Raw genomic sequence first — 26,543 nt, 5'->3', positions numbered from 1 at the left:
GCTGCATGGCAACGTCAATGTCAATACATCAGAACCAGAATGTGTTTCAGGTGATAAACTTCACACACATCAGTCCTGGCTTTCCACAAACCCTTTTCACACAGCTGCCATTTTGCCTCTGATACAACCTTGGAAGATGGAAAAGTCGCAAGTTGACTTAAAACACCGCGTCCCATGTTGGTATCTTTCACACATAACATCGAGACTGCAAACGCCAAACAAAAGCAGTCTTTGATGGTAGTGAGAAAATGCGTTTTTTGCATGGTCTTTTTAAAACGATTTAAAAGAAGAACTTGACAACAGTGGTAGAGAATGGCTAATATGATTTAGTGGTTTGTGCTTATATTGACAACACCGGATTTCAAAATAAAGAAAACACTGTTAACATGGTTTTGTGAATGTTGAATAGTGATGTAATGTTATTATGTATCTTTTGAAAAACTGTTTGTAATTTCATTAAACATTTTTATTTTCAACTGCCGTCCCCTCGAACCAACCCTGGTTAAGCACCCATAAATGACTGATGATGAATGATTTTAAAGAAAGACCTATATGAAGTTAATGGCAACTTTGTATTCATAACATTTCTAATTTCTTGTCCCTGACCATAAAACGGCCGCAGGAGGGCGGCCCATAATGGTATCGTCAACGACGTGAGTACCGAAACCTTAAAATAAGATTGGTATTGGCACCAATACCTGGTATCGGTAGTCACCCATCATACCACCTCTGCCTCAATTTGAGCCAGTAAAAACCCAGTGACCATTCAATGAAGTCAGCTTACCTTGCAGCTTGAAAGTTTACAACCAAGTCATCCAGTGAACGGTTGTTTCTTAGATCTTGCTCTGTAGATTGCTAAAGCAAGAAGGAGAAAGTGGCATTAACAAAAGCGAAATACGAGTAAATTGTGTCATGGAACGAATTAAACGCATACTGTAAGTCCATACCACCATAGTATGGAGGGGTTGGACTTTGGAGGTTCCACTGTACTATCAAATTTGGTGGAAAATAAATTGAAAATATAACAAGATAATCATTGGAGAGTTTTGAGTTTTCTATATTTTGTTTCCACCTCCTGCAAAATACCTTCATCCCTCCATTTAGTACAGCACTGGTTCTCAACCCCGGTCATCGAGTACCCCTACCCAGCCTGTTTTCCATGTATCTCTAAGCCAGCACAGCTGAGGATCGTTATCAGGCTTCATGCAGAGCTTGCCGATTCGCTGATCGTTTGAAACACCTGTGTTGGCTGTGGGAGACATGGAAAACAAGCTGGTGTCGCAGGACGGCTTGCTGTGGCCAAATGAGGGAACCCAGAATGATACGGGCCAATTAAACAATTTTTTGTAGCTAAATGTATGCGCAATAATGTGTGAACGAAACAACAAAACAAACAAAGAAGTAGTACCTGAGAGCAGAGAGGGAGAGGGATTAGTCAGGAGCACCTACATCTGGGGTTGCCCAAGTTGGGTCCTCGAGAGCCCCTATCCACCCTGTTTTTAATGTTTCTCTCCACTAACACACCTGCTTCATGATCAGGATCGTTATCAGGCTTCTGCAAAGCTTGCTGATTAACAGATCATTAGATTCAGCTGCGCTGCAGGAGGGAAACATGGAAAACAGGCTGGATGGGGGCTCTCGAGGACCGGACTTGGGCACCACTGACCTACATATATGCTGCCTGAGCCAGGTGGCTCCAATCAAACTGTTACCAATCAAGCCCTGAATAAAAGTGTTTTTTTTTCTTTGCTAAGAGAGGAATTACATTTCCACAACCTTATATGGATTAATGAGATTCCTGCAAATCAACTCATGTAAAGATTAAAACTCACCGCATTGCAAACTGGACATTGAAGCTTATAAGAAAAGAATTTCCTGATGCACAAAGAGCAAACTGTGAAATGAAACAAATAATTCAACCATTAGGTAAATGCCATATTCTTTGCTGATAGACAGCTAGTTAGTTTTGAAAGCCTCTAGCCATAATACGACTCAATGGGGTAGATGCCACGGACTTCCGACTTACAGGTTTCACACAACAACGCCGTTTCCGGTCACTGCTGGCCGCGTTCCAACACTCACACCCCTTCTCCCACCAATGGAAGCGAGCGCGCAGGGTGTCTCAGCTTTCTGAAATGCTTCGGACAACTGAGACAGACACACTACACACTCGCATCCGTTGATGGGAACCGAGGGGCACAAGGCCGAAAGCACAAGCACTGGGACGCGACCCACACGTCACAAACAGCAACAAGGAAACAGCGCTGATGTGTGAAACCCGGAAGTCCCGCCTCCTCCGTGGCATATACCCATTGTACATGTCTGTCCACACAAAACACGAAAAGCTGGGAAATACCAATGCCAACTATTGTACTTACAATTGTGAGAGCATTTGGTCATCATCGAAGTGTTGAGAAAGTCAAAACAAATAGGACATCGCAAAAGTGTGTCAACCTTCTGCAGAAAAGGAAAAACAAAATGAGAAAGCAGTGAATAGTATTGCCGGGACCAGCAACTCTACTGCTATCGCTTTTTTGCCGTGAACTGCTTTAATTGGTCAATCGCCGGACCGCCTCTGCCTCGCATCAGCAGCTTCTGTGTCTTTTCACAAAGTTTTCATTTTGTTTTGCCACCGAAGATAGGCTGACCGGTATTACCTGCCAAACCCAAATCATAACCCTCAGAGCATATAGGCTATTGTCAACACAGACATCTATCATTGTCGAGTTTTTTTTTTTATGTAGAGTACAGGATTCGAACCCCCGTCCTCGCACTTTCGGGATGAAGTACACATTCACTGGCGCAGAATTTGCACTTAGTAGTTCTCGCGCAGTTCACGGCAAAATAGCGCAAGTGGCGAGTTGCTGCTGGTGACTGCAAAATAAAGCAAAACAAGAAATTAGGCAATTGTTAGTCATCCTTCATAACGTGAAAAGATATAACCTGGTAATGGCACGAAAACATGTCCGAGAAAGAATGTAAATATTTAGATCTGTAGTAAGTATGTAATGATACATAGACCGGCATGATGATCATTCAAGTTACCCCGTTTGACTTATTAATGATACTTTTTACGCTACTGTTTCACTAATACATAAAACACAGAGCGATGGCCAATGCAACGTTAGAAATACTTTAAAGCAGTGAACACATTTAACTGCTTGTTACATTTGTCAAATAGCTAGAGTTGCGTTTTAAGCTCCTGTCTGTCAGAGCGACTCGTCATTTAGCCAGTAAGCTAGCAAAACACTTTGAAAATAAATACCGAAAACAGCTCCAACTTACTTTCAAAGCCGCCAGATACTGTGAGGGATCTTTTCCCATTTGGAAGGCCATATTCGATCAATAAAACAAGTGCTGTACCGAACTTACTGTTACAAAACTTTCTGTATGTTTCGCAATTCCTCGTCCCGCTCGAAAGCCAAACACCTTCTACGTCATTTGACGACTTCCGCTACGTCGGAGTTTCTCAGCTACGTCTTTGTGTCAGAGGTATTCCAGCACGTTTTAAAGTATTGAAATATTAACAATTTGTTATTGTGGTTGTGTATAACTGCTTTGAATCATACCGGGAGCTGTTTGTAATATTTTAGTGTTTCCATAAACCAAGGCTTCTTGTGTCGAATCTCATTAAATTGTATATTATGCGCAGTTAATTGAATGAAAATACATGTAAAACCAGAGGTGGGTTAACTTTTAGCTTACATACAATTTTTTAAAATAGAACAATTAGTAAACGTGACAAACAGTCCATGCAGTTGCCATCGTAGATGTTAAAGAAACTGTTTATATTTATTTAATAATTCACATGGAGCCTTAGCATTAATAATGCAATGGTGATTCACAGTATTATATTAAATTAATTATAACCCATGTAAAAGTTACCATTGTTGGTAAAAGGAAAAAAAGAGCATTGACTGAAGCACCTGGTAACTGGAGGTGAGGCAGGGGCAAGACAGCTTAACTAATGGTGGGTCATCACAATATAAGTGGCCTAGACTTTGGTCATGCGATTAAATGATTGCACGTACAGGAAGTGATAATTGATGAAAATATAGATTATTTCTTAAGTAGTCTGGAGACTTAAACCTATTATCATTATGTGGTCTGCATGCTATTTCTTCTGGCATTCATGAGTCATTATTAAGGTTGTCGACTCTTTAAGAGGAGGTCAAAAGGTCAAACAAACTTTTTTGTATCTGAGTGTTGTGTCATTATGGGAATTAAAGAACCCTTGGACAACTTCAGCTACAACATAACATTTTAGCGCAGCAAGTTAAGGTCCCACAGGAATTGCAGGCCTTGAAGACATATCTGATTAGATCAATGGAAAATGAGCTGCTTTATCGCATTGAACTTCATGAAGAGAAATCATGTGAAATATGCACGCACACCCTGTAATGAATTGTTTTTCAGATCATGAGTTTATCTTAAGAATCAGCTTATTTCCACTTTTTGTGTAATTAATTCAGGCCACAAGTAATAATAAACAGCAGAATTTTCTATACTTTACTAAAATTGAAACAGGTTAAAACAAATTGGGCTTTTTTTTTAACAGCACAAGATCAAAGAACAATATGAGCATTCTGGTAAATTAAGAGTGCAGTATACAAAAATAACAAAATAATAATAAAATGGTATCATACTGTATTGTCATTTATATTTATAACCATTCATTTATCCATTTTCTATAACGTGTTCAGAGTTGCAGAAAGCTTGGCGCTTTAGAGAAAAGGTGACGTACACTCCGAATTGGTCACCAGTGAATTACAGGGCACATCCAGAGACCGAAAACCATTCAGGTTTGTGAACACTGTCAGACACTATATTTCGTGAGTGGCATGAATCCTTCTTAGTGTGTAAGTGCGCAGAGGCGGGTTAGACTCAATGTTGGTATTTCGATCATGGCTGATCAAATCAGCTCATTGTTTCAAGTTAGATTATGACAGTTTTTTTTTTATTTCAGAACCAATGTCCATTTAATCAGATGCCATTAAATAGATTTTTTGGTGGGTATTTAGATTTTTGGGCTGTTTCCATTTAAAGTAGAAATCAAACTCTTTTTTTTTTTACTTCATCAAAAAACAATTTCACTAGGACAGAGCCCTGCAGCGTCATCTCAAAAGATGAAGAGCGCTTTCGGGAAGAAGTCTTGTTCAGATAGATTTAGCTAAAGCGTGGCATGTGTAGCACTTTGATGTGAATGATATCAAGCATTCCACATAAGAATTATATCTAGGAAACATCCACTGAAGTTAAGCTCATGATTTCTTGCAGCTTTGTGCATTGTTGAGGGTCTTGAAGCAAAGAGGCTTTGCGGGGGCGGACAATGAGTTTTCACTTAAATGTGCGCCCAAAGCGAGTTCTCGCGGCACACCATGGATCGGTGGAACAAATTCATTAACTTTCTTATGCCCAGGGGAATAGAGCCGTCCTGTGAAACCAAATCCAGACAGCATTAGATTATCTGTGAAATAGTTTTGAAAATGTAAAGTAGTTGCATGTGAACAACATGGAATGCCACACTATGAGGAGACTCCTAATGAAGCCCGGTGCAAGTTGCTCATGATCCACTCTTGTTATTGTACGCAGTGCACAGGTGTGACCTGCATGTGGCTCGGGCCGGAACTGCCGCAAATGATTCCCAATAGATGAAGCCAAACATGCATCTGGAATGAAACGACATGCCAGTGCCGTGTGCTGATTAGATCATGATGCTTTTGTCATGTGGTTTGCGTCTGTTGCTGTACGTTTACATGATGTTGAACATCATTAGCAAGAACCAAATGACAATACACATGTGACCTTTCAGATGGGGAATGGTTAGGGGGTGGGCTGTGAATTTGACAGCGAGATAGTTGTTTCAATTCAAGCGAGTCGTGACGCTTTTCAACCAGGCTCCTACTTCTAAGTAAGAGTGGCGTTTTTTTTTCTTCTCTCTCTAGTAATAAAAATGCATCAAAGTGCAATCCTTGGCTGACCTTCAGCATACATCATTTAGATGTGTGCTGCATTCATCTCATCTGCTTCAGTGGGCGCCGGCATTGTTAAAAAACAAACAAACACCATGTGCTTTTTTGCTCAGTACCATCATCATTAGTTTTAGCATATTTGTGGAGTTTGTTGTCGAAGATGAGGACAAAATGCTATAAAACCGATGTTTAAAGGGGAACCCCCCCCCCCCCCCCCAAAAAAAAAGGTTCTATGTAGCCCCACTGGTCTAAATATGTTATTCTGGTTAATGGTGGAATATGAGTTAAGCAGCAAAATCCAGCCGTTTTTACTAGGGGTGGAAATCTTTGAACGTCTCATGATTTGATTCGATTCCGATTTTTGGGTCTGCGATTCGATTTAGAATCGATTTTCAATTAGAAACAATTTTTTTATTCAAAATGCTTTGGTTGACAAAGATTTTTGCTTCAATCTATAGATGTGCAAGGAATTGTAATGATATACTCCAGTCTGAATCGCTAATGCTAATTAGCGCACTTTTATCACTCAAAAGAACGGCTCCACGCCGAAAACATTTTTTTTATTGGAATAACTTGATCGTGACTTTTTTCTTCTACTCTCTAATGTGGCTACAACTTAACAGTGTATTAGACCACGTGGAACCACACTGCCCCTCAGTGGCCAAACCGGGTACAACATGAATAGCGCTCCAAATAAAGGCACACACAGACAAAGGCAAGACAGTATAAGATAATTTAAATAAAATAAATTTTGGGACATTTCAAATTGATTCTGAATCGTACTAAATGAGAATCGCGATTTTTATGACAATCGATTTTTTGGCACACCCCTAGTTTTTACCCCCATCTCCTGGGGCGGCCATTTTGCCACTTTCTGTTGACTGAAGATTACATCAATTCTGCTCAGAGCACAAGCAACGACCAATCACAGCTCACCTGTTTTCTGAAGCTGAGCTGTGATTGGTTGTTGCCTGATCCCTGAGCAACTGTGATGTCATCTTCAGTTGACAGCAAGTGGCAAAATGGCCGCCCCCTGAGATGGATAAAAATGTCTGGATTTTGCTTCATAACTCTTATTCCATAAATGTAATATTAATCAGAATGGTCAAGTTTAGACTAGTGAGGTCATATATAACATTATTGTCAAGAAATGTTTAAAGTTGACTTCCACTTTAATAATAATAATAATAATAATAATAATAATTATTATTATTATTCGTTGGTCACGGGTGAGTTGAAGTCTGTGTCAATTGAATTTAAGCAAGATGCCAGGTACGGCCTGGACAAGTTGTCATGTCAATTTCACACCTTATGGAAAATTTATAGCCCTCAATGAATCTAAATACAAGTTTTTGAAATGTGGAAGGAAACACTAGGGGGAAAAAAAGAACAAAAACACAGGAAGGCATGAACCAAAATTCAAACCCAAACCCTATTGACTGAGGCAGACATACAATCCATATCCTCACCGTCTCACCTCGAAAATTATATAAACAATACAAATATTCTAGAGTCACGTAGGAGCCACAGATGGTGCAATCATGTTAATTGAAACCTCATTTGATATCATTAAAATGTGAGCCTGTTTTCATCATCATACGGTCTATCACTTAATGGAATTCACCTGAAAACACAAGTTGCTACTTACCACGCAAACATGCACATTGAAATGAAATAAATTAAACATGACTTCCACTTGTTTACACAATTCCATTGTGATTAGGAAAATGAATGATCGCTCGGCAGTCGGCTCACCAGTCGCCCCCAGGGGGGCTATAATTGAAGAGAGCCTCCATGTTGATGAGGCCGAGGAGGTGAAGGTGGAGGCAGGAAGTACATTTACATTTATGATCATTTTTGTTCCACTCTGACTTGTACTATACGTTATTGCTGCGTTTGCGCTGGGTTATGTTTTAATTATGGAACAAATACAGCCAGTGGCACTGGCAGGCATTTTTTGAAGAATCTGATTTCATGTTTAGTGAAATTGATCAGTCTGCAACAAACAAGGTTTCACAAACATATTGAAGGTGTCAAACGTGGAAGTTTCTTTCCCAACAGCAACAGATTTGTGCTTTTTTTTTTTTGTTGAGCTCAATTTGTTGGACATGCTCTTGTTGAACAGTACTTTGCCAGGTGGAACAAATTGGATTTTGTTAATGCTCTGTCACTCTAGCCAGTGGACTATAAAGTCAATTTCTAAGAGAGATATAATCGTGTAATTTATGCAGGATTCTGTTTTCTGAACACTTGTTTGTCGTCAGACGCAATCAGTAACACTCGCGCAAGTCTTTCTATAGTAAACTTATGCTTGATCGCCACCATGTGGCCACAACTTTAACTGCAAGTTTGCTATAGGTGCTTATTTTCTAAAAAATATATATATACATGCTTGGAAAAGTGCCTTAAGAAAAAAAAAAGTAGCCTAATTGCCATTTCTGGTATGAAGTTCAATCCTGTTAGTTAATTTCGCCCCGAAGTAGTTCAACAGGCAGAAAAGTAGTCATTTAAAAATACATTTAAGGTGGCAGTGGCATCAACAGAGGTTTCTAATATACATTCTTTAAGCAGTTAAACAGTTCTCTATCGTCATGAACATTTTGTTAAAGCCTCTGTAAAGTCCAAATTATATCTTCTAAATTTGACACACCACAGATGAGTGCTGTTAATTTGCTGGGTAGCTGGATTTGAACCTGATTGGGTTGCTTTTACCCAAGGATGGGCAAATTATTTTTATTTGGGCGGCCTAAAGATCTGAAAATGGTTGCCATTTTTGACAGTGCTGTTATGTACTGCAGTAGAAGTCAATTTACGATTCTCTTGGATTGGATCTTGTTCTTCATAAACATAGTGTACCGTGTCTTTAAAAGCCCATACAATAATGACCCAAACAACACCATTGAGCAGTAATGATTTTATTTGGATGCACATGTTTTCAACATCCACTTAGTGGTAAGGTATATCACAGGCTTCTAATTAACCAGACACTCACCACTAAACAAACAATTTAAGAGAAGATTGACAACAACTCACATTCCATCATCACAACAAGACAGGCACAGTCGTCTCTCTTACAGCAATGTTTTGCATTTTTTGTGTTTTTTTTGTTTTGTTTTTAAACCTATATTATCGCACCAGCTCAGCAACCATTTCAGGAGAGAAAATGACTTTTTACATCACATGTAGGGGAAAACACAGAGGAACCAAGTGCCTTTTAAGCTCTGCAAGCAGTACCCCTCATTCGTGCCTTTGCTTTGTACGAGAAGGGAGAGAAAAAATGAAATTATGGCTCAGGCACAGCGCAGACACGTCACCGGGAAAACAACAAGATGCAATAAATATTCTGAGAAGACTACTGAACTTGGTAACCAGTAGATTAGGTGCATAGTGGTTTTTATATCTACTTTTATCTCTCACCCAGCACAGAAAAGCAGTTCATAATGACCCTGGACAAATTATTGCAGAAACAGCAATAGAAAGTAATTATACAAAATTAACATTCATAATAAATATGACAACTAATAGACAACGTATTCAAAAAAGTAATACAAAAGTAAAAAAACACAACAAAAACCAATGTGGTGCACAAAAGGCACTCGAGATGTCCAGCTCCATTTGCTGTATAAATAAAACAGTCTAACATGATTCTCTTGTATTTTCATGTTCTCTTATGAACATTCTCATATTTTGTACATACAATTTAATAGGTGCAAGTGCAAGTCATGTTTGACAAAGACAACTAAAGCGCAGTATATCTTTTTACAAGTTGTTAAATTAAATGGGCTGTGCTCCTTATATCACCATTGGTTCATGACAAGACAGTACCACCAGCAACCAGAAGGGGGAGCATTTAACCACTATAACGTGAGAAAGCTGGGGATGGTCTATTTTCGGCAGCACGTGGCAGGAAATAAAAATAACATTATACATTGAGAAAGTTCCTGGTTTCATTTGCATGCTTGATTATTACACATTTTCTTAGTTATTTCTACTGCTACAAGCGGGTTAATTTGTTAATATCAGCCCAGATAGAATTGAAACATTTTGAGTAAAAGTTTGATCTACCAAAGCCAATCATAAAAGCATGTAATCAATGGGGTATGTGCCACGGAGGTGTTTCTGTTTGCGACGTGAGGGCCGCGTCCCAGTTCTTGCGCTTCCGCCTTTGTGCCCCTCGGTTTCGCGTTCCCACCGACGGGTGCGAGTGTGTAGCGAGTCTGTCTCGGTTGTCTAAAGCATTTCAAAGAGTTGAGACACCCTGCGCGGTTGGGGGGCACAGGGGTGGGGGTGCGAGTGTTGGAACGCGGCCATCAGTGGCCGGAAACAACGCTGTGTGTGGAACCCGGAAGTCGGAAATCCGTGGCAACTACCCCATAGTGCAGACATTACAGCAGAAAGCATGCACTAGATGCTTACTCCAGAGTTGTTATGAGAAAAATTAGAGCATAACAACTCAATTAACAAATGCTGAGTCACTCAGAATATTTTCATCGTGACATCATTAATAAACTGAACTTAATTGATAGTGTGCTGCGCTGCCTCCATTTTGTAAGCACTGTGTCATATTTAGATATTTTTCTATTTAACATAATAGTTTTCCCACGCACCCATCCATCCATTTTCTATACAGTTTCTCCCTACTCGTGAATGATGAACTGGTCGCCATCTTTTCACACATCTGGACAATTTAGAGTTTTCAATGAACCTAACATGCATGTTTTTGTAATGCAGACGGAAGCTGGAGTACACGGAGAAAGCCCATGCAAGCACGTGAAGAACATGCCAACTCCACGCAGCCCGCATTCGAACCCGGTTTTAAGCAGGCAAATGTGCTAACCACTCCTGCACCGTGCCGCTCTGAGACACTTCAAGTTTTTCAAATGAAGACTTTCATCAAGGATATAACAAAGGGTGAACCGATCCAACCAGTGAGCAACTGGATTGAAAGCACACACTAGCCTACAGCAGGGTCGGTGATTTCATAAAACCAGAGAATTTGTTTGTATTGTACTAAAAATGATTAAAAGGGTCGTTTTGGTGAGATATTTTCAAGTAGGCTACCCTTTATGTCAACCATCTCTCTTTTTGATATTAAGTCTGTACAAAAATCAAAACATTTACAAAAGAATGACCTACTGTATTTACATGTTTACTGGAGGATTTGAGCAATTAGTGGATTGAGACTTGTGCTCGATTAACAAGCGCGTTGTCACGAATTTGTCCACCAGTCGAAATATACACACAAGTACACATTTCCAATTGTCCATACTCCATGAACACATATTTAATTGAGGTAAAAACTGATACTTATTTATAATGTTAATGCACGCGTATTGTGGTTTTAAAGAAGGCGGAGCTTGAACCTATCGCAACCTCCGCAGCCCTCTCCCCATCTGCATCACCATGGCAACCCTCCACTTCAGGAGCTTCCTAGAGATACGAGTGAAGTCAGGCAGAAAACTGAGATAAAGCATCAGTTTGCCGCACATTGCCCAAAGCGTTTAGAAAGCTAAGCGACTGTTGGACAGGAAATTCTTCTGCAACTTGCATTTTTTTTTTACGTAAAAAAAAAAATCCCAGTACCAGCTCGATGAAAAACAACAATTGAACTCAAAACTCACTTTGTTCTCTTGTGCCCTAGTAAATATTACCACTTGGTAATCTGATAATGCATTTCTAGGTAGTTTTACCTCATCATTATGGGTAGTTTTTACCCATTGTTGGATCAAAATCTTAACCCAACATGCTGTGTCAAATCTTCAACCCAATGCAATGGGTATAAATAACCCATGCCTCGGTCTCTTTCGTTCACTCACCATGTACTCTTTAATGAAATCTTTTGGACTATCATCTCCCTGAGCTGAAGGACATTTCACAGATCATCACTCAGCACTACACTCTTAAAACTGCTGGGTCCAAAATAACCCAATTTGGGTCAAAAATTCGACCGACCTGCTAACTTTATGGGTTGTTTTGTATAATACAACACGTTTTTTTTTGTACAAAACAACCAGTAAAAAAATGGGTTGTTTTATCTAAGACAGGTCTGCAACCTTTACTATCAAATGAGCCATTTTAGGCCAAATAAATAACCAAAAATCTGCCTGGAGCCACAAAACATTCAACGATTATGATGAAAGAAACATTGTTAGTGTTAGTCTAATGTACTGTGGGCCCAAGAGCGTGCTAATTTGAATTACATTATAACAGAAAAATATGCAGAGGCCAATACTTTGACAATTTTATTTTTTGACAATTTCAAGGACATGTCATTTTTCTGCCTCTTCTTCCTTTTTTTCTGCCTTTTTTTGCAATAATTTTTTTGGCATTTTTTGGGCAATTTTGTGGACATTTTTTCGGGATTCCTTCTTGTGTTTGGACATTTATTTACTTTTTGAACATTTTCTTTCCTGGCTCTTCCTTAAATCAAATTTTCAGACTTTTTTTTTTTCAAAAATGTGGACATTTTGTTGACATTTGACAGTTACTTTTTAAACATTTTATTTTCTGCCTTTTTAAAAATACATTTTCTGACTGGGCAATTTAATGGACATTTTATGGTTATGCTTTTCCACTTACTTTTTTGAGACATTTTTAGGTAATTTTAAAAAAACATTTCGTCTACCTTTTTGTCCCTCCTCTCTCTCTCTCTCTCTCTCTCTCTCTCTCTCTCTCTCTCTCTCTATATATATATATATATTTTTTTAGAGATCCACAGGAGAGGGACTACATGTGGCTCCAGAGCAGGTTGCAGACACCAAATCTAAGACAACCCAAAGTTGGGTAGATTGAACCAAATTAGTGAGTCGGTCCAATTTTTGACCAAGCATTTTTAACGGTTCACTTTCTGATCCACAGGTTAAATCAATAACAAAAATATTACTCATGAGTTGCAGTCCCCTTATTTGACCTTCGCTACATGGTGCCAGATTTGTCCGCACCATCGGTGGACACATTCATGCCGGACCCGGCTGCTGTGTTATTACTGGGAAACATCTTATCAGGGGGCGTTACAGCCGGGCTGCCCACCCCAGAAGAACTAGAGCTGCTTGAGCGATGCTGGGTGGGAGGGGGGCGCACCGGCCTCATGGGCGGGGGGCGCAGCTGAGGGCCGGCGGCGAGCCGGGCCGAGAGAGCCGGCTTGAAGGTGGTCATCATCTCAGAGGTGGAACTGCTGCTCCGCCGCATGGCTGCATCCGGGTCGCGGATCATGATGGTGTGCAAGGGGCTGCCGGGCTCGGAGCTGACCGGGTTCTTCATGGGCTCCAGGGTGTCCAGGACCACATCGGGAGCCTGCTTGGCCGAGTTCTGCCGCTCCAGCTCACGGAGCTCCTGGAGCGCCGTGGTCATGGTCTTCTCGATGTCCTGGTTGAGGCAAGGAGAGACGGATGAAGCTATGTAATTTGTATATTTTCAACATGACTAGATTTCTTTTATGTATTTTTTGGGGTTCAAAATAACATTTACAAACTGAAAGGAAATAGCAGAGGCACGAAGCGATAAGCCTCACCTCAGCCAGAGCCTCAGCTTCCAGAGATTTGTGGTCCCCAAGGCTGCTATGGCGAGTGGCTCCTGACATGGGCCTCAGTGGATGGCCCTCAGGATAGGTTTTCCTTTCTGGATAGTTTATACTTCCTGCACTACCAAAAGTCCCCAGTCGCCTTTTTTCTGGGCTTTCCATACGCGCCTTGTTGACGGACATCTTGTGGGGACTGCTGGGACAGGCAGCGGCCCGCGGAGGGGTGTCGGGAACTCGGGTTGGACTCTGAGTGTCTGTGCCGCTGCGGCGGCGTGGAATCGCTGCGCCATCGGAACGCAATCGGACCCTGTGGCGAGGCATTAGGCCACACATCAGGTCACACGGCAAACCTTAACTTAAAATAAGAGAACGGGTCCATTTTACTGACCTGCCCATGACACCTCCGAAGCTGTATTCGGGTGATTGTTCACACGGTGAAGCACCGTCGTTTTTCGATGAACTCTTTTCATCTAGTAGAGGCCCACTGCTGGCTTCGCTATCTGCTTTCTGACTGAGGCTATCTGAGAAGGCGTCATCCCTGAGAGAGTCGTAGCATGGTAGTCAGGATGAGATACATTACAGCATAAATTCATGTCATGATTTTTGTGGCCCACTAAAGCAAATAAAGTGTCACGACTTCATATTTTCATTTTGGCAGAAAAGCTCAACCCAAAATTTATTTTATCTTTATTCTTTTTATATACTATATTAAGAGATGTCAAAATGAGTGCGTTAATTTTGAGTTAATTTAAAGTTCCTTTAACGCTACAATTTAAAAAAAAAATGCGATTAATGACTAATTAATTAATGAAAGCCTGTACTGGGGGAATTCCAGTTGCAACGCAGCAGACACATCCACGTCAAAATTGAGCCGTAATACATTTAATAATAATATACATATATTGGAAACTGGGGTCAAGTTGTATTTTACAATTTTAAAAATGTGTATAATTTCACAAGTTACTTCATATTAAAGATTAGATAGCTCTTAATATGAAAGAAAAATGCACAGAGCTGTAACCAACATCTTACAAATGCAATTATGCCATCTAGTGGCAGAAAAGTGACTTCAACACAATTGTGTTTTACAGCAACACAGTACAAATGTTTATGAATTATTATGAAATTACTGTATCAGTGAATAAAAGATGCAGCCATATTTATATTAGTTGTTTTCCACTTTTATCTTAGTAAGAGTATGGAAACTTAGGAAAAAATATTTTATTGTACATTTAGAACAGATATAACATTTGCGATTAATCGTAAGTTAACTATTGAAGTCATGTAATTAATTACGATAAAAAAATGTATTGCCTGACACCTCTATTATATTTAAAAAATGTTTTTTACAATTATATGTTTTATGCGGCCCCATTAGTCTAAACCTGCTATTCTGATTAATATTGCATATGTCAAATATGAATTAAGCCACAAAATCCATACATTTGTATCCATCTCAAGGGGTTATTGTATCATATGTTAGGCAGATTTATTTATCTATGTAGAAATAGCAACAGTGGAAGACGTGTTACTTACACGTCTTGCACTACAATGTATTGATGAGGGATCAGCCCGTCCACACCGTTGTGTCGGCCCTCCCACCAGTCCTCAGATGCCCGGTGATAGAGAAGCAGGGAGGCTCCCTTCTTGAACGACAGCTCTCTGGGACTGCGGCCCACGTAATCGAATTTAGCGATGGCCTCAATTTGTTCAACCTCTGAAAATAATAAAACAATACAATGACAACAGTAAAACATAATACTGTACAAAAAAAAAGTGTCATAGCGACTTGATTAAATCAAGCTGTCTGTAAAGGAAACATGACATGATGTGTGATTTGGAATCTTTACTTTAACTTTTCAACAAGAGCTGAACACAAGTAAAAATTAAATACAGTATTGTTAGCCTACTAGCATGGCTGTTATTTTTTTATTTACTGACATAATAGTAATATTAACAAATACTAATGTGCTTGAGAAAGGTTCCCCCCCTTCATGTCGTTGTATCACAGATCAATGCATTTTGCTTAGCCAACCACTAGAGGGCAGTAATAGTTAAGTATTGTCACTACCTTCTCAGCAAAGATGAGAAGCCTTTACTGTAAGAAACTGTTTTATAAGAATGATCAAATTTTGAAAATTTAAACATATTTATTTATTATTATTATTATTATTTATTTATTTATTTATTCAACATTTTAACAGAAAGTTCCATTAGCTGATAAAACTTAATAAACTTGCTAAATTATGCTGGAAAATAACAGGTGACTCTGTATTGCCTCGAAACGGTCCAATCAAATCTAAGAAGAGAATCATTTTCAAAATGTATAAATCAATTTTTTTCTTGAATCTCTCAGCAACATCTTTTCAGTCTCTTAACACTTCCATGTGTGATTTACAACTAACACAATCACACTATATAATTCATAATCCACATAGTAAATCATTTGGGGATTAAGTAAGGATTACTCTCCGAATCAATGTTAAAAGTAGGAGCTAGAAAAAGTGCAGATTTTTCAGAATCGACATCAGGCAATCAACGTTTTCAGCCATGTCCAACAAGAGATGTTGCGACACGAGCTTGTAACTGCACTGATAATATCATGTCAGTTATGCAATTTGTGGATCCACAGCACAGTGGAAAATAAATTCTGCAAAAGCCACAGTCCCAGGAGAAACGCTGACGTGAACAAAGGGCGGGCAAGGAGGGATGGAAGGAAGAATTGCCTGCACGCGCACAAGGACAGTGAGTGCTGCATGCCAGCAATGTTTACCCTCACAAAATCTTTCAAATCATAAGCAGTTAAAGCACAAACCTCAGTGACCTTTATGTCAAAGGCATTTAGTAATAAGGTACTGTACTGATGGCTTTCCTAATCTCATCAAAAGATACAAATGAGAAATCCTTTCTGTTGGTATTTTTTTATCTAAAGAGTAAATAGTAAATGCAGAAAGTGTCCATTTTTTTTGTCAATCAATCTATCACCAAGGCTGATTTGACAATTAAAAATGTTCTATGCTAAGTATAAAAAAGGATGCCATCTAGGGTCCTTTTTATTTATTTTAATGAAAATATTGAATTCTGTCTTCATCATATCACAGCTGCCACTACATTAGGTACAATACATCTATTGATTGCAATGGTGTAGACAACTAAGCATACTATAAGGTGTTGGAAGTATTTCACTACCTTCACCTTTTTTTTTTAAAATGATAACACTAAATTCATTTAAAATGTAGTGTGGACATCATAAATACAATTTAGACACCGTAATTGTGGGTTAAAAAAATAAGTGTTTTTTAAAAAAAGAATAATTAATTAAATAATTAATTAAATAATTAATTAGATAATTAATTAAATAAATAAATAAATAAATAATCAAATAAATAATTAAATAAATAATTAAATAAATAAATACATTTCTAAATGACTCCAAACTCTTTGAAAGGTAGTATATATTGTTAATACGATGACGAGTGTTCAAGGAGAACATTGAAATTGTCTGGGACAGTAAAGTAAGCAAAAAAAACCTCCATCACCTTCCTATAAGCTGATGATTGTATTCATGAGATAAGGAAACATACCACAATTAAATTAATGAAATGACTACTATGATGGTACTGACCTTCATCACTTGTGTGTGGTTCAGTTCCATTGTCAACTTCATCAAGAGTTCCTGGCTCACTGTGAGGACTGTCACTGCAGTGAAACACAAGGGAAATTAAAGTCTAAACTAACATGGTATTGAGCTAACATGATGTGGATATATTCACTCATTCACTGCCATTGACGGCTATAGACGTCAAAAATTCATTCAAACGATTTCTATTAGTTTAACATTTTCCCCCCACTTTTGTTAACAAGAGTATGAAAACCTAGAAAACATTTTTTTTAATTAAACATTTAAAACAGATATAAAATTTGTGATTAATCCTGAGGTATTTTTTATTTTATTTTATTTTTTTGTTGATCAGGGGCAGGCAAAACAAGTTTTACTTCTTTCTGTCCCCTTTCATTCTTTTGCTTTACTTGGAATTAAAATTTTGTTTTTATTGTCTTTTTTCTTTTAAAAATTAATCAAATAAATTGATTGATTGAGTTAACTAGTGACGTCATGCAATTAATTATGATTAAAAAATGTAATCGCCTGACGCTCCTAATTTTTAATAACCTTTTCATAATTTTTTTTTAAAAATTAAAAATCAAAAAAATTAAAATTAAAATTAAATAAAAAAGAAAGAAGAAAAGATTAAGAATTAGGAGCGTCAGGGAATTAACATTTTTCTATAATTAATCATGAGCATGAATTCACTAACTAACACACGATTAATCACAAATGTTATATCTGTTCTCAAAGTACAATATTTTTTTTCTAGGTTTTCATACTCTTGTTAACAAAAGTGGAAAACAATGTTAAACTAATAGAAATAGTTCAAATGAATCAAATTCTATGTTAAAATTACATTTTAGGTTGCCCATGATACTGATAGTTCACTCACCAATATTCCTCCCCCCCAGTCATGCACTTTTCATAGACCGGGCCATCCAGTTCACGTAGACTGGGAAATATGACTTCATTGTGTATAATGATAGTCTTGATGACCTCGTTGACATGCGCCTGGCATGACACCGGGTCCTGGCTGTCGGGAATGGGCATCAGCGTGGGACCAAAGCAGATGGCCAAGTTGTACGGATCCATCATGTTCTCGTCACTATACTGGGAAAGACTGAGGCAGAACGATGTTTTTTGTAAACAATACTGAAAACTAATATATAAAATGAAAGAAAAGAGATATGCTTTATTAGAGATTAAAAGGACTCCGTTTTCTGGTGGGGGTCCTCTGTTTCTAATGAAATTCCATGTCTATGGCAGCAATGTAATGGAAATACAGTATAAAGCAATCAAATGGAAAAACTCTTAAGTACATTCCAACACACCTTTAAAATACTTAATCAATCAAGGTTTGGGCTAGAACTCCCAGCTCACCCTAAGTCACTTTTGACAGCTCGGAACATTGTATGCCATGACTATGGCCCATTGCACAAAACAATGTCCGTAAAGATACACTTGGATGGTTTTTTGAGGAAGAACGTGAGAACCCTAAGCTTTAACCCCAAAAACGATTTTGATGAAAGTGCAAAGAAATGACTCGTCTGTATGAGACAGAAAAAAAAAAGGCTACGAGAAGAAACTCACTGATTGAGAAAAGCAAAAAGATATCTCATGACAATGATGATGGTTCGAGGCAGCGTCACAACAATCTGTTGGATGTGATGTGCTCTCTCTGCTCCTGACTCCAGCTCTGGAACACAGTTGGAAATAAACAATGACGGGATGGTGAGATTTGAGATTTGTTAGGAAAATACCCACAACATTCAGTTAATGCTCAGTTTTAATTGACACTGTCAGAGCAATGTTGCTTTATTTTATTTAAAAAAATGTAATTTTGGGAATTCAATTCACAATCTACTGTATATTGTTTTTTGTTGTTGCATACCACAACAGGGAACCAGTTCAAGGGCACCTTGACAGTACTCAGAAAAAAAGCGTTTCTCCAACAACTATAGTGGGCTAGGGACAGAGCCCTGCTATGAACAGAAAATAGCAATTTATTTCCTTCATTAAAAAAAAAAAAGACACTAAAAAGCAATATTTAAATTCAAAGTAAAGCAAAAGAATGAAAGGAGACAGAAAGAAGTAAACTTGTTTTGTCTGCCCATGATAAAAAATTTTTTTTTTTTTAAACGCACAAAAACAACACAAATTTAATGACAACGAGCGGTCAAAACGCTTTCAGTGTTAAAACAAGATAATTCAAATTAATTTAACTGTGTCCTTGTGCTATACATATTTTTGCAGTAATTGTACTTTTATGCTTTTTTTTTAAACACATTTTTTATTCATTTTTAAAAGAAAAAAAGACAACCTAAAGCAATATTCAAATTCAGAATAAAGCAAAAGAATGAAAGGGGACAGAAAAAAGTGTTTTGTCTGCCCCTGATCAACTAAAAAAAATGATAATAAAAAAATAAAAAATATCCACAAGTAACTAGGGCTAGGTTTAAAACAAAAATTCGAATTCCCGATCCAGCAGTAAATAAACACCATCTGACATTAGTGTTCGTATTGAGTGCCATTCCGTTTTAGCTAGGCAGTTAAGTTACTCTGCATTTTAACAGATGCACCATCCTGCCTTGCAGCCTACGATACATTTATCACGCCTCTCTCTTCCTACTGGCTCTCTGCTAAGTATTACACAGGGAGCACTGATGTTCAGATTGCTTCCATGTGTTGACTTCGCTCGTCTTTGCGTCAACTGAGAGATGAGGAAACTTTGTTTTCCCCTTATGGCTATTTTGATTGCACACACACACACACACACACACACACACAACCGCTCTGCTTGGTGACTCACTGATGGTTGAAATAAAGTCCAGGAAACGCTCCTTTGGGAAGAGGGAGTGCTCCAGTCCTCGGAAGTACAGTTTAAGTACTCCTGCCACTGAGTTGATATCGTGCTCATTGTGGTCGTCTATTAAGGGATCTTCTCCTGATGAATCATAACGAATAAGCAGGGCTGCAGAAACGTTTGGCTTTCAAGCAAATCACAAGCGAAATGAGAACAAGAAGCCACTCACCTCTTTCAAATGAATTTTTAATATCATTCACTTCCACCTGTGATCCCGGCACTCGGAAGATGCCTTGCTGCTGCAGGCCTGAAAGGAATAGTTTGCAGATATACAGACAACATGAAATGGGCAACCTAATCTAGTCTAAAGGAAGATATTTTATTTTGTCTGGGTTTTTTTTTCTCCAGGAGGGGGGGGGGGGGGGGGGGTTACTCTGTGAGGCACCAGCATGTGGTTCCAGTTAGAGGGCTACTAATCAGTTTTCTGGAGTTTCATTAGGTCCAGATCCAGGGGAGAGGCCCGCAGGCTCGAGCAATGAGCTGAAGACAGATGTGAAGGTAGACGGAGGCGGAGCTATAAGAAGGTGGGGGATGGAGGGGGTGAGGAGGGTTGCTTGACAACAGAAAGCACAGGTTGGGATGTGGGGGGGCTATCATAACTCTGCGTGTGTGTGTGTGTGTGTGATCCCTTGTTACGAGATTGTCAAATCCCCGGGGAGCAGGTCAAGACTGTGCGCCCGCAGCTATTTGCGAAGTTACAAGCACTCATTCAATAGTTCACAAACACACTTCAGAGGCGAGGGTTGTCTTGATTTGATTTCTTTTTCAGCCTTCAAGACGTAGCAAGACGCGAGCCTTACCGTAGAGGTTGATGTATCGGACACAGCTCTCAACCACAAGTGGAATTGGTTGACCTGAATCCTGAAATAAGAGAAAAATTGATTGTAGGCTATTTTTTTAATACATTCAGAAATGATAGAAAAACAGCTGGATGCTGCATCCAAACCAGCGGAAGCAGGAAATTAAGGGTTAATTGTTCTCATTGGCCACAACATTAGACACATTTTACAGTGTTGGGAAGTAAGTCCAAATACTTTGTTGGTGTAGTATTGTTACATTTACTCCCTACATTTGAAAACAGATATCTCAATTTCTGCTCCTTAAAATGGAAGTCAGCCTTAAACATCCCTTGACAATAACGTGTGACCTCAATAGTCTAACATTCTGATTAATATTACATTTGTGGAATATGAGTTATGCAGCAAAATCCAGTCGTTTTTATCCATCTCAGGGGGCGGCCATTTTGCCACTTGATGTCGACTAAAGATGACATCACAGTTGCTCAAGGCTTAGGCAACGACCAACACAGCTCATCTGTTTTATGAAGCTGTGCTGTGATTGGCTGTTACCTGAGCAACATTAATGTCATCTTTCATTGACAGCAAGTGGCAAAATGGCCGCCCCCTGAGATAAATAAAAACGGCTGCTTAACTCATATTTCACTAACTGTAAATTGACTGAGGTAAATTCAAACATTATTGAGGGTTTACGGTTTTATAAAGCAAAAAATATAGAGACAACAGCAGCGTGGAGGAACATGAACCAGGAAATAACGATAAAGAAAAATATTACCCTTTCATGGCCAATTGTTTGATGTTAGAATGATATTTTGTAGGGATGAGTGTGTACCAATACCAGGTACCGGTATCAGGATGATACTAGGCCTTATTTCAAGGTATCTGCACGACGGACAATACTAGTATTGGCTGCCATCTTGTGGCCATTTTACAATAAGGAACTAGAAATTAGAAGAATCAAAAATTGACAGTAATTTCATGTAATTCTAGGGAAAACTGCTATATTGGTATATACTGTATATTTGGGACATATCTGTATTTCTTTAAAATTATCAATCATTGTTTTTTAGGGAGAATTTTATAGATCAAAAGTACTAGTGGTATCAGTACTTGGTATCGGTATTAGTGAAAGGTCTGAAAATAAGTGATATCGAACATCGCTAATATTTAGCAAATACATTGTCTTGTACCAGTTGAAAAAAAACACAACCAAAATCTCTGTCCAGTCTAAAAGAGGACATACAAGTACGCTATACAGTAAATATTTTTGTTATCATTAGTTAATTTATCTTTTTTTTTGTTAGTCAGTTCACAATACTGGTGAAGATAATTTACAGATGTATATAATTGACAGCAACATTTCAATCCATTTTTACTTTTATAAAACAGCTCTCTACTTTGTATGATGAAATACAGTTCCACCCTACTGCAAAAAAAAAAAAAATCACAAATAAATGACTTATCACATCTTTGACAAAACCCAACATGATCTTTATACTGCAAATAATAAAACTTTGGGGCGCATTGGAGGTGCAGCGAATGAAGTGGCCATTGAGTGCATATTCTCAGAGAGGTACCTGGATGCGAGCACGGGCATTCCTTCTCCCTCTGGGAAAAGCAGCATAGCACAGCAGGGAATAGCAGAGAAAGGAGGGCAAAGAAGCAAAAAGTTAGACAAGCAATCATGAGGAATGAGCTCCTCGCGAGGTTAAAGGAGGCCAAGCGTAAGGACTGAACAACAGGGAAGCCGCGCATGTGCAGTGAGGGACAAAGCAAGATGTCTCCTTCCACCCAAATAAGTGTCTGGATTTATGAGCCAGAGACAGTAAATTGCGTGTGAATAAAGAGACAGCCGACTGCCGTTCCGCCTGCACCGGCAGCGCCACACAAGGGAGGAAGAGGATTAGAGGTTAATCAAAGGTTACGTCATGACGAAGGGCCGCGGTGAGGTGGAGGAACAAAAGGCCAAGATGAGGAAGAGAAGGAAGATGAGAGGCTGGAGCCGCCTCCCCCCCCCCCTCAGGAGTCACAAGGGACTGCTCAGGGATACACTACCACCACAAGAGGGTACCTTGACGAAGGTCTCCAAATTGCCGTTAAACATCTTATGGTTATAGACGGAGCGCGGTCTAGGCTTCCGCATTTTCTGGGGTTTAGGGGGAAGGGTGGGGGGCCTAGGAAACGAAGAATAGAAGGAATATCACCGCCATCATATTTAGAAGCCTCAAGCTAATCCTGAATAGTTTCATTCTGGAGTGAAAAATACAATTATAGTAGTATTTACATTTAAAAAATAACAAATAAATAAATAAAATTCTTGTTCAATATAATCTGAGTATGCACAGTTGAAATGAGCCAAGATGGGGTCATTCAACATAATGCAAAAACTTAGATTACTGATCAAATCAATGACCCTAAACACTGTAAAATGAGAATTGTTGACCAACATAATTGAATTAAAAAAAATCTTTAAAAATAAAAATAAAAATAAAATAATAATAATAATAATAATAATAATAATAATAATAATAATAATAATAATAATTAATGTGAGTTCATTAATTATTATTATTATTATTATTATTTTAATTTTACTTTTATTTTATTTTATTTTATTTTAATTTATAATTTTAATTTTATTTTAATTAATTCAAACTTAATATATTAACTTTGGATACATTTAATTCAATTGTGTTACCAATTGCAGGAATTAATTTTAGTTTGATCAACAATTCTCTTTTTTTCAGGAAATATGGAAATAAAATGAATTCCAATAAACATTTTGAACACTTTTATTTTTTATTTTATTTTTTAACATACAAAAGTAAACTAAATGTAGTCTTGACATCATTGTTTTTGATTGTGTGTGAGAAAGAGAGGGAGGCATTCATTTTGAAACTTGATCACAATATTCTGCATAAAATATAATGTAAAATCCACCTATTGGACAAAAAATTTGATACAACTGCACGACAGAATGTGATCCAATTCAATTAAAAAAATATATATATAATTAAATGCTGCGCTTAAAAATATTATGCTCAGTTTAGTATGACACAGACATTAGGTTGCTAATTTAACAATATCAACTACATATAATCTACACTCCCTTTATTTTTTATATTTCCTGACCCGATCAGCTGTTTTTCGACATGTCACACCAGGAAGCGATGACAACTCTGACGAAGGCTGCAGTGACAGGAAACTGTCAACAAGGTCAGACAATTTCTCCCTTTTTACCGCAGGGGAGAATAAAACATCTGTCTGAACAAAAGAAACCTAAAATCGATTATAAAAAGTAGACAAGATGAACGCTATCGAGCTGGTTAATATTGTGGTTGTGGCAGTGGATTTGAACAGCAATGCATCTTACAGAGCTATTTCTAATTTTGCGGTCGAAATTGAACCATATTGAATCACATGAGGAGAAAAATATTAAAAACACGGCACAGGATGATGCAGTGCAGTTCTACAATACAGCAAAGCACAACAATAAATATATTGTTAAGCAGAACTGTTTGATACTGCTCTGATTGTGCAGGTGTACCTAATGATTTGTCCGTTAAGTGTAAAAAAAACACATAAAAGACTATTGTAATAATAATTTTAAAAAAAGTGTAAACCCAACTTTTTGGCAAGAGCACTGAATACTCAAAATGTCTGGGATTGATCAAATCAACAGATGCTTTGAAAACGAATCTGAATTTACCTTGTGGTTCCGCATTCAGCTCTTTCCCCTGAGGAAAAGACACACAAGAGGGAAATGTTTTCTATTAGTGCTGGAAGTGAATATATTAAACAGACTGCAGTGTCCAGCCTGAGAAGGACAAACGGAGCAGCAAAGGCGCCATCGGTTGGACAACGCTATTGAGCAATAGACGATAGAGCCTCGGGGGACCTGGAGGATATGGCGAGAGGGAGGGGCAGCGAGGGAGGGGGTCCACCAGCAGTGACACTGAACAATGACTGTGTCGCTTCATTGAGCCTTTTGTTGTAACAAAAGATAAAACAAAACATTGCTTTTATGCTGCATGTTTGTTCCCCCAAAACACATCACTTGCTAGGTCATGATAACACTCTGCTTTAACAAACTTGTAAATGTTGTATTCTAGCACTTTTTTTTTTTTTAACACCCGCACATAAAGGAAAATACCACAAAAGAACACAATTGATTTGCGGCAACAACCAGGTGGGTTCTTTTGAACGGTGTGTGTCAGCTGGAAGCGAATCCATGCACAATAAAAGCAACAAAGGCACTTCAACATTTTTTTCTTTACAAAATGCCACAATGGATAATCACAGCAAGAGCTGAGCCACTTCTCTATACATCATTGTGGCATATGTGGCTAGTTTCCCACACATCATTCAAATCCATTGACTGATTAGCATGTTTATCTCTGGTTGCCCACCTGCACAATTATACACCTCAAACCTCAAAGATGAGTCTCTAAACAAAGCATGCACCTGCAATTCAACTGCACAATCTAAAGGAATATGATATCCAGTGAAAAACAAAAATCGCAGGTAATTACTTTGAGACAGCACCACATCATACTGAGAGGTTTCCAATCTACGGTACAGGAGAGGGGGAAATTAAAAACTAGGGGTGTCAAAATTAGTCAGTTAATTTTTTTTTATTAATGACCGCACCTTACTTGGAAAACCTGTACTTGGGGAATTCCAGTCGGAACGCAGCAGACACGTCCACGTCACAATTGAGCAGTAATACATTTAATAATAATAATGCATTTGTAGAGAATGGGGTCAAGTTGTATTTCACAATTTTGAAAATGTGCAAAAGTTACTTCATGTTAAAGATTAGATAGCTCTTAATATGAAAAGAAAAAGCACTGAGCTGTCACCGACGTCTTACAAATGCAATTATGCCATCTAGTGGCAGAAAAATGACCTCAACACAAATCAATATCATAATTGTTTTTTACAGTACAGTATATACTTTTAATTGTAACTCTTACTGTATCAATAACTAAAAGATGCAGCCATATTAGTTCAACATTTTTTTCCACTTTTATGTTGAAGTATGAGTATGAAAACTTGGCAAAAAATATTTTACTGTACATTCTATTGTACATTTAGAACAGATATAAAATTTGCGATTAATCGTGAGTTAACTAAAGTCATGCAATTAATTATGATTAATAATTTTAATCACCTGACACCCCTACTAAAATCTGAAACATCTCAGTTCTGCACCACTACAAACTACAACCACAATAATATTCATGGTGTACAGTAGTACCTTGAGATAAAAGTCTAAGCCGTTCTTTGGAACCATGCTCATAACTCATAACTCAAAACGCATTAAGCACTCAAAACATATCTCAAATATATCTGTATGATCTGTAAATTATTTCGATTCAATTCACGATTTAAGTGCTACATTCACTTTGTACAGTAACATTTAAAAAACATGACAGAAAATTACCTAATACCATCAAAACTTTAAAAGCTATTACTGTAATAATGCAAGGACACTAAAGAGGCTGGCTGGGCAAGGCAGTCCTATTTTAAGGTTTATAAAATGGTTCAATGAATCAATACCTAATAATAATGTTAAATTTTGTGTAATATTATTGTTTTTTTCACCAAAATGGTTTAGAATTTTGTACTAATGTGCATTTTCTTTGTATATAACTGTAAGAATATGTGTAAATATTTTCCCCCATATTTTTGTTATGCTTAAAACGAAGACTGGGGGCTTAGCGATATGGCCTGAAATTCATATTATGGTACTAATTGGATCCTTTCACAGTAATGGTGAGAG

At 38.1% G+C, this 26,543-nt stretch overlaps 2 protein-coding genes across 14 annotated transcripts in view; both read right to left on the bottom strand.

Moving 5' to 3' along the window:
* The window catches only part of rad18 (RAD18 E3 ubiquitin protein ligase), a 24,462-nt gene extending 21,012 nt beyond the window's left edge, over positions 1-3,450 (bottom strand). For 4 of the 9 annotated variants that reach the window (XM_077574216.1, XM_077574212.1, XM_077574214.1 and 1 more), the window contains exons 1-4: positions 3,286-3,449; positions 2,379-2,457; positions 1,833-1,894; positions 785-855 (exon numbers count right to left, since the gene is read on the bottom strand). In XM_077574216.1, the coding sequence (XP_077430342.1) occupies positions 785-855; positions 1,833-1,894; positions 2,379-2,457; positions 3,286-3,336 (263 nt within the window). In that variant the 5' untranslated portion in view covers positions 3,337-3,449. Of the gene's footprint in view, positions 1-784; positions 856-947; positions 1,130-1,408; positions 1,540-1,832; positions 1,895-2,026; positions 2,108-2,378; positions 2,458-3,285 lie in introns of those variants that run through there. The other 5 variants (XM_077574215.1, XM_077574213.1, XM_077574221.1 and 2 more) reach the window with 4 other exon arrangements.
* Positions 3,451-8,871: 5,421 nt separating this feature from the next.
* srgap3 (SLIT-ROBO Rho GTPase activating protein 3) overlaps positions 8,872-26,543 on the bottom strand; it is a 67,459-nt gene continuing 49,787 nt past the window's right edge. The window contains exons 11-22 of one of the 5 annotated variants that reach the window (XM_077573618.1): positions 24,468-24,495; positions 22,830-22,932; positions 20,762-20,822; positions 20,131-20,208; positions 19,908-20,042; positions 18,689-18,794; positions 17,991-18,218; positions 17,117-17,190; positions 15,028-15,208; positions 13,880-14,029; positions 13,483-13,798; positions 8,872-13,337 (exon numbers count right to left, since the gene is read on the bottom strand). In XM_077573618.1, coding sequence (XP_077429744.1) covers positions 12,888-13,337; positions 13,483-13,798; positions 13,880-14,029; positions 15,028-15,208; positions 17,117-17,190; positions 17,991-18,218; positions 18,689-18,794; positions 19,908-20,042; positions 20,131-20,208; positions 20,762-20,822; positions 22,830-22,932; positions 24,468-24,495 — 1,910 coding nt within the window. In that variant the 3' untranslated portion in view covers positions 8,872-12,887. Of the gene's footprint in view, positions 13,338-13,482; positions 13,799-13,879; positions 14,030-15,027; positions 15,209-17,116; positions 17,191-17,990; positions 18,219-18,688; positions 18,795-19,907; positions 20,043-20,130; positions 20,209-20,761; positions 20,823-22,335; positions 22,933-24,467; positions 24,496-26,543 lie in introns of those variants that run through there. The other 4 variants (XM_077573619.1, XR_013295087.1, XR_013295089.1 and 1 more) reach the window with 4 other exon arrangements.

The sequence above is a fragment of the Vanacampus margaritifer genome, chromosome 8 (genome assembly GCF_051991255.1).
Source record: "Vanacampus margaritifer isolate UIUO_Vmar chromosome 8, RoL_Vmar_1.0, whole genome shotgun sequence".
NCBI classification, from domain to species: Eukaryota; Metazoa; Chordata; class Actinopteri; order Syngnathiformes; family Syngnathidae; genus Vanacampus; species Vanacampus margaritifer.
The sequence above is the reverse complement of the archived record's forward strand: the minus strand, read 5'-3'. Positions and strand labels throughout refer to the sequence as shown.